At 53.5% G+C, this 14,861-nt stretch overlaps 2 protein-coding genes across 2 annotated transcripts; one reads left to right on the forward strand and one right to left on the reverse strand.

Moving 5' to 3' along the window:
• Positions 1-1,331: 1,331 nt before the first annotated feature.
• Positions 1,332-5,321, forward strand: FTH1 (ferritin heavy chain 1). The gene is made up of 4 exons (XM_080816097.1): positions 1,332-2,859; positions 4,333-4,479; positions 4,783-4,908; positions 5,008-5,321. Exons 1-4 carry the CDS (start codon positions 2,746-2,748, stop codon positions 5,170-5,172), a joined length of 552 nt encoding a protein of 183 aa, XP_080672223.1. The 5' UTR covers positions 1,332-2,745; the 3' UTR covers positions 5,173-5,321.
• Positions 5,322-6,648: 1,327 nt separating this feature from the next.
• BEST1 (bestrophin 1) lies at positions 6,649-14,654 on the reverse strand (the record flags this gene model as incomplete). Its single annotated transcript, XM_080817887.1, has 9 exons — positions 6,649-7,384; positions 8,878-9,029; positions 9,334-9,414; positions 10,731-10,883; positions 11,229-11,306; positions 11,687-11,841; positions 12,427-12,660; positions 13,142-13,236; positions 14,503-14,654. 9 exons carry the CDS (start codon positions 14,652-14,654, stop codon positions 6,649-6,651), a joined length of 1,836 nt encoding a protein of 611 aa, XP_080674013.1.
• Between the last annotated feature and the right edge of the window lie 207 nt (positions 14,655-14,861).

Below are 14,861 nucleotides of genomic sequence, written 5' to 3' on the forward strand. Positions count from 1 at the left end.
TGAACCTCCTGGTCATCCAACTTTTCATTTTTTGTAAGTAGTCAAATCTGCCAACCGCCTAATTATGCCTCAAGCCTTTTGACAACCTCAAAAGAACACTCCCTACCCCAGAATTCTAAAAGATAATCCTCTACACATTCTTCTAGTAAATTCATAGGTGTTTTGCTTTGTTTTTTTAAGGCTTGAATCTTTAAACTGTCTGGAACATGTTTTGAAATTCAGTGAGTCAATTTTTTGCCCACATGACTATCAATTGTTTCAACATCGTGTTGAACCCACTTTTTCTCCTCAAATTCAAAAAGTCACTTTAGCATCCAAGTTCCCCTAAGTTTGTGGGTAGGATTGTTAACACTTCCCGTGCTGGTACCAACTGCCTAGAGTACTTTATGCTACTTTTTTTTAATTTCAGGGAAGGTAGATCTACCCTCATAACCTTTTCTCCCCCAGATGCTTGTCAGCTATTCCACACACACACTCTTCCAAAAAAAAATTCAGGATCATTTTGTCAAGTTCCAAAAAACACCATGAAGTTTTATAGAAATCGCATTGAAATGTAAAGGTTTCTTTGACATCGTTACAAAACTGACATCTTTACAAAACTGAGGTTGGCTATCTAGAAACCTGGCATTTCTTCCTTTATGCAAGTCTTTTCTGTCTAGCAGCAAACATTTATAGTTCTCATATTCATCTATTTCTTGTTCACTTCATTCTTAGGTGTTTGAAGCTTTTGTTGCCAGTGTAAATTAAAAATACTTTTCTTTCATTATGTTTTCTAACTGGTGTTTACGGTTATATAGAAGAGCTCTGCATTGGATGACTCTGTACTCTCACCTTAGGAGTGCATGATTTCTAAAAATGAAACAAATGTGGTATCTCCCTGGTTAGAAATCCCTTAGTGTCTCCAGGCTCCCCAGAATCAAATGTAAACCCTTTTTATGGTGCACAATCCTGTATCCTGTACCATCTTTCCGGCATTCGCCAGGCCAACACTTTTTCTTAAAGGTACCTTGGACAGGCCATGCATTTCCACGCCTTTACACCTTTGCACATGCTGTTCTCTCTGCTTGGAATTCCCCTCCCTGTCTCCCTCCTCCACTCTACCTTCCTTCCAGCTTTTTCTTCAAGCTTGGCTCAACTGTCACTGTCCTAGGGAAGCCTTCCTGATGTTCTATCCCAGACTAAGGTACCCCTTCTCTACACTCTCCCAGCAGCCTTCTGCTTATTTTTTTGTAGCTCTAGCCCCACTCATTTTTTTTTCCTAAGAGCAACATATGTTCATTTTGAAATGATACAGTAAGACCCAAGAAAGAGAAATCACCACTATTCCATCAGCAACTTCTTTTAGTATTTTAGTAACGTTCCTTCCTTTTTTAAGGTTGGGAATTTCAGTTTCCAGTTTCATGAGTGTGAACACCGGGGAAAAGGTCTTGGATAGGTCGCCCCCCTGTGTGGAAGGGCCTGGTAATGAGGGAGCCTGGAAGCCAGCCGACTGGGGGGACTGGAAGAAAGGAGCCCGGGGCCTAGCTGCAATTCTGCCACCCTCGAATTCACGCCCACTCCGTGCCTGGGACGCAGTTGCAAGCCAGACTCGGTGGCCTTGCCCTTCCTGGATTTCTTGCGCCTGGGAGGCCTGTGGCACATTCAGCCCCATCAGCTTCTCTCCAAGGGTAACCCCTGGAGGGGGCTCCCTGCAAGGCCCCTCAGCTGAGTCTCCCGTGACTGGGGCCGGTAATGGCGGCCGTTGCAGAAAGGCCTCATGACTTCGTCTCCAGATCCAAGTGGCTTCTCCTTTCGTTTCTAACCCCCGCTCTCCCGATTTTCTCAGAAGCCCAGGGGCTCACCCCCACGGCTCCCTCCGGGAAGGCGCTCTTCGTGTCTCCGGGAAACACGCCCGCCCGGCCTTTGTTGTATAAGCGGCACAAGGAGCCATATTTGCTTTCAGCCGAAGGCGGACAGGGTCGCGGGAATCGGAGGGGCGGGGAAGAGTGCGCCCGCGTTTTGCTCCCAGCTAGACCTTGAGGAAGAGAAAGCGAACCCTTTCCAGCTCCACCTCTGACTCACACGACCTCGTAGGGCCCAGGTTTCCACTTTGTAACTTACAAGACGAGGAAATCACCTCGGGTGCGGTAACTGCTGCCCTACCGCTCGGATTCCTAACATGCCCTTGGCCAAGAGTCTCGGGGAGCCCGCCCGCGGGCTCAGACTCGCCCCGACGCCCCCAGGGCCAAGGGCACTTTCCGTCGGTTCCGAGACCCAGGACGCCCTGGGCCCAGGCCTCGGGGCTGGGCTTCGCGTTGGTCCCCACGTCTTCCCTGCGGCCCCACAGCTGACGTCAGGGCTCGACACGACGCCCGCCGAGCCCCACGCGCGGCGGGACACGCAAAGCCTCCCGCGGCGGGGCCGCCCCTCCCCCATGGCTCTGGGGCGGGGCCGCGCGCCCACCGGAAAAGGCGGGGATCCGCACGGCGGGCGGGCAGCTTGATTGGCCGGACGAGCCTGACGCCCGATCCCGCTATAAGTAGGGGCCGCCGCCGACTGCGCCACATCTCCGCCGAGAGTCGCCGCGGGTTCCTGCTTCAACAGTGCTTGGACGGAACCCGGCGCTCGTCCCCTCGCCCCGGCCGGCCGCTCAGAGCTAGCCCTCCGCCATCTCCTCACAGCGCCCTCGGACCGCTCCAAGGCCCCCCGTCGCCGCTCCAGCGCCGCGCAGCCGCTGCCCGCCGCCGCCTCTCCTCAGCCGCCGCCATGACGACCGCGTCCCCCTCGCAGGTGCGCCAGAACTACCACCAGGACTCGGAGGCCGCCATCAACCGCCAGATCAACCTGGAGCTCTACGCCTCCTACGTCTACCTGTCCATGGTGAGCGCCCTCCCGCGGGCGGGGGCGGCCTCCCCGGGCGGTGGGGCGGGGCGGGGCGGGGCGGGGCGGGGGTGTGGCCAAGGCGCGGGCTGTCCCGCCTCCGCGCGTCCTGCTGGAAAATGGACGGTGTTCTAGGCCTCCCAGCACTTGCGCAGAAATTCTGGCCAGCCCGCCCTTTCCCACTGTGCGGTGGGAGGGCTCCCTCTCTGGCGAGGGCCGCCTTTCCGCATCGCTCTGTACTTAAAGAGCCTGGTTTCCTGGCATCCCAGAGTCGGAGCGGTTGCAACCTGTACAATCCTGCAGTTAGGAAAGTGGTTTTTTGCGTTTTCATCCCTCCTGCATCGATCACGTGATCCGGGGCCATCCGTTTGCTTGGGTAATGGGGGCGAAGTGGTCCAGCCCCCGTCCCCCCCTCCCACCCCGTATGGCGGAGCCTGCTGGGAAATGGTATCGAATAGCAACCAAGGTGGCTGAGGGGGGTGGGGAGCTGGTGCTAAGTGGCTTATCTCTCGTGGGCCGACCACTCTCCGAGCAGCCGTTGCCACCCGTCTGTTGTGCTTATCTCTGAGTCCCACTTGAATTGAAGCGCGGAAATCTCTTCTGCGGACACAGTTGTCTTAGTCATCTGTCCTTTGGCCCGGGCACGCACGCACTTGGTCCTTTTTGTCCCTGAGAGTTGTCGCCCGCTAATGGAACCCTTGGTTTTTGGATAAACTACACCAACGGTTACTGGGCAAAGAATTTTTCCACGCACTGATGAGTGGGATCCGTTTTCCAAAATCCTGTTTTTAGGCGGGGTGGTGGGAGTTTTACTTAGAATTTTCTTATGATTGTGCAAATTATCCGAGAATAGACAAGTTTTAGATGGGTTTGAAAACAGGCCTGGATTTCCTCGACTGCCATTCCATTTCAGGAACAGGTGAATAGAGCAAGTATCTAAAACTGAAACAAATTTTTGCTTTCTGCTGGCGATTTTTTTTTTTTGTAGATACTAGCATTGCCGACAGTTATCACCTTGACTAATGGGTTAATTTTAGAAACCCATGGTCTGCTCTAAGCTAGCAAGGTATTGTTCTGATATGGATTAATCAGGGAGTGGGGAGTGAAGGCACTATTTGTGCAGGGTAAAAAGCACCCACACCCTCTCCAATCAAATTTGACACTGGCTAGAAGAACGTTGCACTAATAACAGAGCCTTAAGAAATTCCATGCTGGGGACAATTCCCTATGATACTGTAAAGGTTCCTTGTAGTAAACTTGCACAGTTTCAAGGACCCAAGTTTTATTTCTGTCAGACTAATTTTAGTGCTGTGTTCAATCCAGGAACACAGCCAGCCGCCCCCTATCCCCCACCCCCGTCTGGTCTCCTTCAGTGCGGCCCCCTTTCTTGCTGAGCTTTGAGAAAGAAAGGCTAGGTGGCAGAGTGCCTTTCTTGGGAGTTCCTAACAGAATATGTTCATGAACCCCTTTCAGTCTTACTACTTTGACCGCGATGATGTGGCTTTGAAGAACTTCGCCAAATACTTTCTCCACCAATCTCATGAGGAGAGGGAACATGCTGAGAAACTGATGAAGCTGCAGAACCAACGAGGTGGCCGAATCTTCCTTCAGGATATCAAGGTGAACAAAAGCTCCTAGAAATACCCTGCTTCGTGATTTATCTAGCAGTCCTCAGGTGTCAGAAATCATCAGGGTAGCAGTTGGCCTTACAAAATGGGGTCACTTTCGGGTTCTGTGCTTTCTTTAGGCCTATCATTTCAGCTAAATGAGGTGAATGGTAATGGGCAAGGATGTTAAGTTGGAAACTGTTGGAGAAACTTGGATGTCCCTTCTGCTGAAGCACAGGTTACATGTTAGGTGCTTGCTGACTTGTGGATTAATTGGTAGAAGCTACAAATGCATTGATGTGACCTTCTCTTTCAGAAACCAGACCGTGATGATTGGGAGAACGGGCTGAATGCAATGGAGTGTGCATTACACTTGGAAAAGAGTGTGAATCAGTCACTACTGGAACTGCACAAACTGGCCACTGATAAAAATGACCCCCATGTGAGTATTAGCAATTGGAGACTGACTGGAAGGAGTCATTTGCCTCTTGGGGGCTGGGAAAACTTAACCATTAACTTTCTTCTCTATTCTGTTTTCTAGTTGTGTGACTTCATTGAGACTCATTACCTGAATGAGCAGGTGAAATCCATCAAAGAATTGGGTGACCACGTAACCAACCTGCGCAAGATGGGGGCCCCCGAATCTGGCATGGCAGAGTATCTCTTTGATAAGCACACCTTGGGAAACAGTGATAGTGAGAGCTAAGCCTTAGGCTGTCTTCCCAGAGCCACCTGGTCCCTGAGGCCGTGCATGCATGTTGGGGTTACCTTTACCTTTTCTATAAGTTGTACCAAAACATCTACTTAACTTCTTTCATTTGTACCATTCCTTCAAATAAAGTAATTTGGTACCCAGTTACTGTCATTTGAGTTCTTGGGCTGGGCTGGAAATGTATCTAGATCGTCCTTGTGAAGAAATCTGTTCAAGTGCTGGAAGTTGAATCACAGTGACCAACATGAAATGCCTGGGAGGAAAGTCCTTAGTTAGGAAAAGATACCAAGGCTGGGTGTGTTAAATTCAGACAGGACTTATGGACTCCTGATTCTGTGTACAGTGGTTCATTCCAGGTTTTCATGATTTTTATGTACAAAAGGCATTTAAAGGCTTAAGTCCTGAAACTGGATTTTGTTACCCATTAAGCTAACCGTTTAATTCGGGCTGCCCTATGAACACATTCTTCAGTGTGGACAGCTGTATGGCTGTGACTGGATCAGTGTCCCGCTGGTGTACGTGCAGGTAGGACCAGGCCAGTGAAGCGTCCCCTCTTGGGAAACAGGCTAAGAATGTGCTTCATCCCTAGAGAGAATGGAAGAAAGTTTACAATGTGAGTCTGGAAGATAATGCTAAGCGGAGAGTTAAAAGGTTAGGACCCCTAAGATACAAAAAGAGTAGTGTCCGGAACCTGCAGAGCCAACTCTCCTTGCTAATGACTACGTTAACATCCTTTCCCAGACAAACTGCAGTGATGGGTAGAAGTTTGTTTGGCTAGATCTAAGACTGTAGCTCTCTCAGGTTTTTCGTAACTACTTCAACCACAAAAGTGCTTGGAAATCTAGAAAACAGGAAGTTCAGTTCTCACATAGTAGCTGTAGTGGGTAGAGTGGATCTAAAGGTGAGATCTGGAATGTGGGGAAACGGTTTTGTGACCCCAGTGGATTGACCCCAAGGAGGCACAAAGCACATTAAAGTTCAGAAGTCTTAAGTACCCCAAAGCAGTGAGGTATCCCAAGGGATCTGGATACGCTTACCTTAACCATCTGCCAGTTTCCAGGGGTGTAACACTTTCTGGAAGTACTTGAGGATCACTAAGGTTATGGGGGAGTCTTCATATGCAATCCCTGGGCAGTGAGTGGAGTCCTTGGGCTACAGCCCAGAACCCCCCGCTCTGCCTCACGGTTTTGCATCTGCTACTCAAAGTGAGCTGGGTCCAGGCCTAACATCTGAGCGCTTCAGCCTGGCTTGACCGCCAGCCACACTTCCTGTCCATGCAGCCTCACCTTCCCTTCACCTAGGACCCAGGGAGCTCTTCCCTAATGATGTCAAAAGCTCTCAAACTTCCTAGGGCTCTTGCTGAAGTGGCGGAAGTGGCCAGGTGTGTGCCCCAAGCCAGTGCTGGTAAGCATGCTCTGGTGGTGAAGGAACCATAGGAAAAAGGGCTCCCAGGAAGGTAGAAGGTTACAATCACAGCAAGGGAAGGTCAGGTGGGCCTTCCCACCCATGGGGGTGGGGGGAGGTGAAGGGACCCTTAAAGGTAGAGAGGACAGACCTGTTTTCCAAGGCCCAATAGGGATCTTCATGACCTTTCAGTATAGTGTGTAGGTTAGTCGATTGGTCCAAATGTGATTCTTGGAAATGATGTTCAGGGGTCTCCGACACGTCTGTCAGGTTAAACTCGACAGTTTTCCTCTTCATGTGACCCGATTCTGGGGGCTCTGCTGAGGACCCAGCACTATCTGGAAGTAGTTCGAAACTGGTCTTTGTCCCAGGAGTCAGGGATTGTAGGCTTTGGTCTTTGACAGCGCCGTCTGTACCTGAGACTCTGCGAAGGCTTGAGGGTGCTGACTGTCCAGGTGGGAAGACCATAGGTGTGTGGCTGAGGGGTGTCTGTGGGGCACTGTGGTAGCCTGACCTCCCGTACAGTGCTGCAGTCTCGAAAGCATCCTCCTCCTTAATCCTCCAGGCCTTGCTGTTTTCCTGCTCCCTAGAGTTCTGCCTGCTACCTCCGAGTTTCTTGAGCTGGCCCTCATGGAGAAGGCCTTCTTTCTTGGGCCACAGTAGTTTGGTCTTTGAGTTAGTCCTGGGGGGATGGTAGTCGTGGGACTGTAGCCCTAGGAAGCGGCCAATGATACCAGTGTGTGTGCCCTCCTCCTCCTCTTCCTGTGGGTTTGACCAAAACTCCATGTCCTCCTTATGCAGACTGGAAAGAAGCGTGAGACTCGGGGTTGAGTAGGGCACAAAGGACCAAAGCCAGACCCGACTTCTTTTTTACCTTTTCCCTCCTTTTGACCCAAAGCCAAGAACACACAGTGTTTGTCACAATGCCTGGACTCACCTCTCTCCTGACCCGTCCTGTACTGCACTGCCCTCTTACTCCTTCCCTGCCCCGCTCACCTCACTGTTCTGTAGCTCCCTCATGCCCACGTGCCCATGTGGCCTGGCTCGTGAAGGGCTCTCTCCTCATCTCCCTCTTCTCCGACATCCCTTCCTCCAAGCAACCTGAACTACCGGTCCCTGCGTGTGGTGGGTGAGATCAGGCCCAGGAGTGACTCTGGGTAGGCTGGGGAACAGCATCCACAAAGAGAAGTGTGGCCTCCTGGGAGCCCAAAGCCTTTACTCTGCAGGAGAAAGCCCACTACCCCAGAACGCGGCCTGTCGCCGGTGTCCACATTCTCCCCATGCTTCAAGGCCCAGCTCCAGGTCCAGCTGGAGGCCCCCCTCCCAGGCCAAAGGCTCTCTCTTCTATGTCCTGTCTCTCCCAGGCACCTAGTACCGTGTACCTCGTGTCCAGCGTCTGGGCCTTGGATATGAGCCTCCTCACTAAATTGTGTGTTCCTTGGAGACAAGGTCTATGTATTAGTATCCTCTGTTCCCCACCCAACCCTCAGCCACAGGTCATATGGCCATATGAGCATAGGTCATATGGAATTCAAAAGCAACTTCCAGAAATGTTTCTGACCTAAGCAAGCCTCCATCCTTCCTTTGATCACCTTTTCGAACCTTCCTCACACCCACGAGGGACTCTAGCTAATTTAAATTATGGCTTAGTAGGGTATTTGGTTTTTAAAAGATAACAGTGCTTAATACTGTGGAAGAAAACCTGGATGGTAAGGACCCTGACACACAGAGGACTCTCCAAAGTCCTCTTCACTGTCCTATCATAGAGAGAGGACAGTCTGGGAGGGCCCGTCAGGCCCATGTGGCCCAGCTGCGGCTCGCAAGGGAATCAGACCGAATCAGAGAAACGGGACCCAGGTGCAGGAAAGTTCGGCTGCTGTGGGTGACCCAAGGCCAGTACTGTAGCACAGAGACTACCCAGAAGGTACCTGTGATGAATCAGCCTCTTGCTGGTACATGCTTGCCCCACACCCATCCCAGGAGTTACTAAGCAGTACAAGGTAAGGATTGCAGGTGTGGAGGTAGAAGCAGACATACCTGGTCCCAGTGCGCCACTTGCTAACTATGTGACCTTGGGCTAGGCAACCTATTTAACCTCTCTGAACTTGGACTTAATCATCTGAAAACTCGAGATACCAAACCAGGGTTATTGGGAAGAAAAAAAATAGTTTATATAAAGAGCTTAGCGGAGTTCCCAGCACTCAGCATGCATCCAATACATATTAACTAGAGCTTTTCCAAGTTCTTGTGCGTGGGCTTTCCTACCCACCAACGTGGTTCCCTGGCACTGCTCACCTGATGTTGAAGGTGGAGCCTAAAAAGGAGGCTCGACGAGACTGGGCAGAAGCAGCTGTGTAGGGGGGTTGTGGTTCTGGTTCATTCCAGTACATATCCCGCTCCATCGGGGGCAGGTCCTGGTGCATCTCATCCACAGCCAACAGGGACACCTGGTTACCAGGCACAGAAGGAGAAGCCCAAAAAGCAAGGTCAGCCCAAGCAGGACCGTGGTCTTCCTGGATGACCTGGAAAGGTCACTTCCCTCTCTCTGGGCCTCAGTTTCCTCACTAGTGAAAGGGACAGATTGATGTCTATATGCAGCCTCAAAAGCTGGGGTGAGAACCCTGTGAGTGAATGGTTGGCTGGTGGGGGGAGAGCAATTCACCAGGAGGGCTCCGTACAGAACCGTGGGGCCCCTCCTTGGGTTCAGTTCAGGGAAGGTCCACAGGACAGGCTCCCTCTCTCCCCGAAAACCTGCAAGCTCCTGTCGACAATCCAGTTGGTCTCAAAGTCATCATCATCCTCTCCAAATGGGTTGATGAGCTGCTCTGCCACCTTGGAGAGAGGGGAGGGGGCTCTGGAAGTCCTCAGGCAGACTCCCTGCAGCCTTGCTCCGCGCCCTTAAACTTCGGCTCTTGCCCTTTCCACACACCCCGCCACGATGCCCCTCCTGCCTGACCACCATCTTCAAAGCCAGTATGTGAGGGCTCCAGCCACCGACACTCATAGGCCCCCGCACACAGCCCCCCTCCCTTCAGGTCATCAAGCCCAAGCCCCTCTCCTGTGCCCGCTGCTCCCTCAACACCCAGAGCTGTCCTTGAGCCTGTCACTCAGTAGAGTCACCCCCGTCCCTCCTCTCCCTGTATCTTCCCTGGAGCTCCATAAATCTCTGCATTAGGCCCCCGCACAAATCTCCACGGCAGTGAGGGGCTGCACTGAGGGTTCAAGGGACATTCTGTAAGCCAGTAGGGAATTTCAAGCAGAAAAATGGTGTGATCTGGTTTGTGCTTTAGAAACCAAAGATGACTACAGGGATGAGGGTGCGGATAGGGAGGGAATATCTGTGTGTGTGTGTGTGTGTGTGTGTGTGTGTGTGTTTCACACACAAGTGAAGTGTGGATGAGAGGGAGGGAGGGGGCCACCTACCATCACCACCACTACCAAAAAGTAAAGGAAAAAAGGAAGAGACAGAGTGTGGGAGAAACAGAGGAAAAATAGAGATGCGGAGAAAACTGTGTTCTTCAGAACTTCTGTTAGAAGGAGCCCTGGATGTAGTGGGAGGAATACTTGGAAAAGCCACTTGGGGCAGGGATGGGAGCCCCCCCCCACCTCCCGCCACCACCCCCATCACAGATGGATATCTTGAGGGAGAAGAGGTGGTGTTAATCTGCCTTGGAAGGGTGGGGGCAGGAGTAGTCAGCATCAGGACTTCTGTTTTACTAAGCGGAGGGGACAAATTTGGAACCAGAGCCTCATCGCCGGGCACAGTAAGGGGCTCCCTCGCCAGCAGGGCCTGCCACTGCTGTTCTTATTCTGTGCATTTCCCTTGTTCCGGACAAACATCTGGGGAATGTTCTCTCGAGGGGACATAGCGCATGGTTTGACAAGTGAGCTTTCCCTGTGTCTGTCCAGCCTGCTAAGTTCAAGGCCTTAGGTGAAGCCCTGGGATCAGACACTGGCCTCAAGCAGGTCCCACTCCTCTCTGGGTCTCAGGGTCCTCATATGTAAAGACACAGGGAAGGAGTAGACCAGAGGGCTGTGGTGGAGGCCCAGCACCCGACTTTCCACATTTGAAACTCTCCTTTCCTGGCCGGCCATGACCCTTCCAGCCACGACCACAGCCACATCTCTCTCTTGTCGCAGACTCTCACCTTCAGCCAGCCGGCGTAGAAGAAGAACTGCAGGCATGTGAAGACGGGTACGACAAGGTCCAGCTCGTGGCCAGGGTAGGCCTTGGCTGGGTTCAGGAACTGCCGCCCAATCAGGCAAGCCAGGAAGAAGCTGTACACAGCCACGGTCACCACCTGGGTGGGTCGGGGTTGGAGGGGGGCAGGTGGCAACAGAAACAGGCTGGCTAGGGACCTGGGGTCAGGAAGCTCCCCAGCCAGGGAGGACGAGGCCTCGCTCTGATTCACACAGTCCTGTGACTTTGGGTCTCTGCGATCACTTTAAAATGGGGATAATCACATTCCCTCCACTGGGCAGGAGTCTGGACTTGTCAGAAGGTTGTCAGAAGCTGCAAAGTCCAGACCTAACTCCCAGGATGAGCCTCTTAGCCCCTAAGTGAGCCCTTCTCAATCACAAGCTGTTTCCTGAGTCCTCCCAGTCCCTGTTTCCCTAAGGGACAGCTTCACTGGCCTAGTCCTCACCTGCGTGTACACCAGCGGGATACTGATCCAGTCGTAGGCGAACAGGTGTCCACACTGAGTACGCAAGATGTTCATTTCCTGGGGAGCAGGAGGGAGGGTTGGGGTTCTGACTGCCATTTGCTCTCCCAGGCTGAACCCCAGCTCTTCCCCAGGGGCCAGGGGCCGGCACTTACGGTCCAGTCCTGGCTATGTGGTCATGGGCCACTCAACCTCTCTGTGCCTCAGCCTCCACATCTATCAAAAAGGAGCCACTGAGAAGAGGCTCACTTTAGAGACGAAGTGGGAGGGGAAGTGGGGAGAGAGGCTACCGTGGGTTGTGGAATCCTTGTTGGTCAAAGTCCTACAATCCCAAGGCAGGTTCTAGAAAGAGCCTCAAGCCTCGTCTTTGAAGGAAACTGTTCCACCTGGGCTACAACCACCCCCAGTCCGCATCAGCCCCATCAGCGTGGTGAGCTCACGTCCAGCAGGCTCTGGAGCAGGACGGGGTCCCGGATTCGACCTGCGATCCACGCCTTCATCGACAGGTTGGCAAACCACACCCAGGGCACCCAGAACGTGTTGTGCGGCAAGCTCAGCTTTTCCAAGTGCTTGCGTTCCGCGGGGGTCATAAAGCCTGCGGGGTGGAGTGAGGAAGGCAGTGGGTGGGAGAAGCCGCAGATCAGACGGCGGGCGGGGGTGGCCAGGCCTTGCCGAGGCCCAGGATTTCGGCCCGAGTTCATTGCGACCACGGAGCTCCTTTGCCATCTTCTTTCAACAAATAATTACTGAGTGCCCACTACGTGCTGTTCTGGCCTGAGTACGTGAGAAGGGTCTGTCTTATTAATCAGGACCAGGTCAGGAGCAGGTCAGGGACGGAAGTCACAGAAATGCAGACTGAAAACCGCGGAACGGGGCAGGAAAGGGCCGAGGGAGGCGGACGGGTCCTTTCTCGCCAGTTCCCAACGCCCCGCCCCCGGCCCTCAGTCCCCACTCTTCCCTCATCCCTCAAGGGTCCTTAACCCTATCTCGGACCCCATCCTCACAGGCGGTTCCCGGCCCTGCTCCCATCCATCTTCACGCGCCCGACTCCGCCCCGCCCAATTAGACGAGGTCTCGACCCCACCCCGCTCCTGGCCCCACCCAATCTTCGGTCCGGAGGCCTCTGGCTCCACCCACCTGCTCTGGCCCCGCCCCTGTCCCCGCCCCGGGGCCCACCCACCTGCTTTCACCAGGTGCTGGGAGCTGGGAAAGCGCTTATAGACCGCGGCGCTGACGCTGCGCAGGATGAGCACGTTGCCCAGGTTGGCGTAGCGGATGAGCGTGCGCCGCAGCAGCCGCCCTTGCTCGTCCTTGCCCTCCACCAAGCCTGACACCAGGTTCATAAGGCGGTCGGGCCACGGCAGGTTCTCGTACTGGTTCCACCAGCGGGTCACGACCAGCGTCACGTAGAAGCCTGGGCAGGAGAGGCGGGGGAGGGGGCGGGGGGCGAGGGCCCAGGCTGCGGCCAGAGCCAAGCGAGGGCGATGCCTCGGTTTCTCCATCTTTCTGATGGGAGCGGGCCCAGCCCCGAACCTCCTGAAAGACGCTCAGGAGGGGAAGACCATCGGAGCCCCGCATGAAGGCGCAGGAGCCTTCAGTTCTCTCTCCTAGGGGCCCCCTGCCTCTCCCAGGAACCTGCCAGATTCCCGCCCCTTCCCTCCTGCTCAGAGGCTCCAGGGACTATGTCAGCGCTGCCCTCAGAAGCTGGAGTCTTGCGAGCTGACGTCCTTCCTAATGTCTAACTTAAGTCCGTCAGGCTGCAGTCTCCTCATTTCCCCGAACAGCCGAGAGGCACTGAAGCGCCACTGGCCTTCCCCCAGCTAGTTCCTCGTAGTCCAGCTGTGTGGAGCCTGGAGCAGCCCCTGGGATCCCGACACGCCAGAGGGGGAGCTCACCCAGCACGAAAGAAATGGGGATGAGCTGGATGTAGCTGTCGCAATACAGGGTCAGCTTCTCAAACATCACCTGCTGTTCCTCCGTGAGGGCCATCCTGGAGCGGGGCAGAGGGGGTGGTGTGGGATGTGTAGACCCTGGGAAGACATGGCTGAGACCGGTACTGGCTCCAGCCAGGCCAAGGGTAGGAGTGCGGCTGCCTCTTTGCTACCCCACCACTTCCCGGTCCCTTTCACTGGCCCTGCCTGGGGTCCCTCCTCTGGCCTGAGCCAGGTCCCACTCCTCGGGTGTCCCAAACCCCAAGGAGACCTCAGCTCCATGGCTGGAAGAGGCGCCCTCAGGAGGTTTTCTGTGGTCTATAGGAAGGAAGGTCCTGCTGAAGGAGTCACTTTTAGGCACCACTGACCCTTTTAAGGGATCCAAAGGATAGCTTGAAAGCAGGTTCAGACAAAGAGGGTTTGGTCTTTAAAAAAACACGGTGAGGTGAGATGAATGAGTAGGTGAGCACAGAGGGTTTTTAGGACCATGAACCTACTCTGTATGACACTGTCATGGTAGATAAACGTCATTTGTCCAAACCCACAGAATGTACACCAACAAGAGTGGACACTAGTGTAAACTGTGGGCTTTGGGTGATGATGGAGTGTCCGTGTGGGTTCATCTAGTATGACAAATGTGCCACTTGGCTGTGGCATGTTGGTAGTGGGGGCGACTGTGTGTGCTTGAGGGGATATATGGACACTCTCTACCTTCTGCCCAATTCTGCTATCAACTTAAAACTCTAAAAAATAAAGTCTATTTTTTAAAAAATCAACATATGTTGGTGCCCGTGCACCAACCAAAGAAAACCAATGTGCTTTGTTACTGGTATTGTAATTATGAAATTAGGAATTTTCTGTATTTGATAGTTTTTCAGTCCATTTCAGTCATTAATGCTTTTTCCATTCAAAATGCTTTCATATATTCTGTGATCATATCTGTCCTCTATTTTATTTAAGTAAACATTTTTATGGGGGGGATACAGTTTGGGTCTGTGAGCTTGTGGGACTCAGGAAAATAGGCTGGTTGGTTGGGACCAGCTAAGGCCTGGGTTCCAGAAGCCTCTCCCTGGGTTGGAGGAAAGACACTCCCAGCCTGCACAGAGCTGCCTCACAGGCTGCCTCCTTTTACATCCTCTCCGGACCCCAACCCTCAGCCCCCAATCCCCTTACCCCCTACCCAGGCTTGGCCAGGAGCTCAGGTCAGCCTTAAAGGTCTCTGGTACATTAGCCCACTGACTGGCTGGCTGGTTGTCCCAAGACCCACTGTGGCCCTCCTGGGCCTCGGCCCTCCCGGGTCCCGGCCCCAGCCTGTCCCTCTGCACCTGTAAATGAAACGGATGGCGTAGTAGCTGAGCAGGAAGATGAGGAACTCGCCATAGAGCAGCTTGTAGATGCTGCCTCGCCAGCACAGAAGCAGGCGGGAGAAGGAGCCTAAGCGAGCATTAGCCACTTGGCTTGAGTAGGTGACGGTCATGGCCGGGCACTGGGCTGCAGCAAGTGGGTTTGGGTCCTAGTAGACAGACAGGGAGGGACACTGACTGGTGGGGGTGGCTTGGATAGGGCTTGTCTGGGCCTCATAATGATCTTAGCCTAGACTCTTCCCTGCTCTGGGCCTCACTTTTCCTGTCTGCACACTGGGAGGGGAATGAGGTGGCCTCAAAGGCCCGTTTGGCTCTTCCTG

This window comes from Martes martes, assembly GCF_963455335.1.
Source record: "Martes martes genome assembly, chromosome: 10".
Lineage (NCBI taxonomy): Eukaryota > Metazoa > Chordata > Mammalia > Carnivora > Mustelidae > Martes > Martes martes.

Excerpts from the sequence above, each read along its gene's own strand:
- FTH1 (XM_080816097.1), top strand. The coding sequence starts at position 2,746 with ATGACGACCGCGTCCCCCTCGCAGGTGCGCCAGAACTACCACCAGGAC. Across the intron at positions 2,860-4,332 it reads CCTACGTCTACCTGTCCATG|TCTTACTACTTTGACCGCGA; the intron begins GTGAGCGCCCTC and ends AACCCCTTTCAG. Across the intron at positions 4,909-5,007 it reads CTGATAAAAATGACCCCCAT|TTGTGTGACTTCATTGAGAC; the intron begins GTGAGTATTAGC and ends TCTGTTTTCTAG.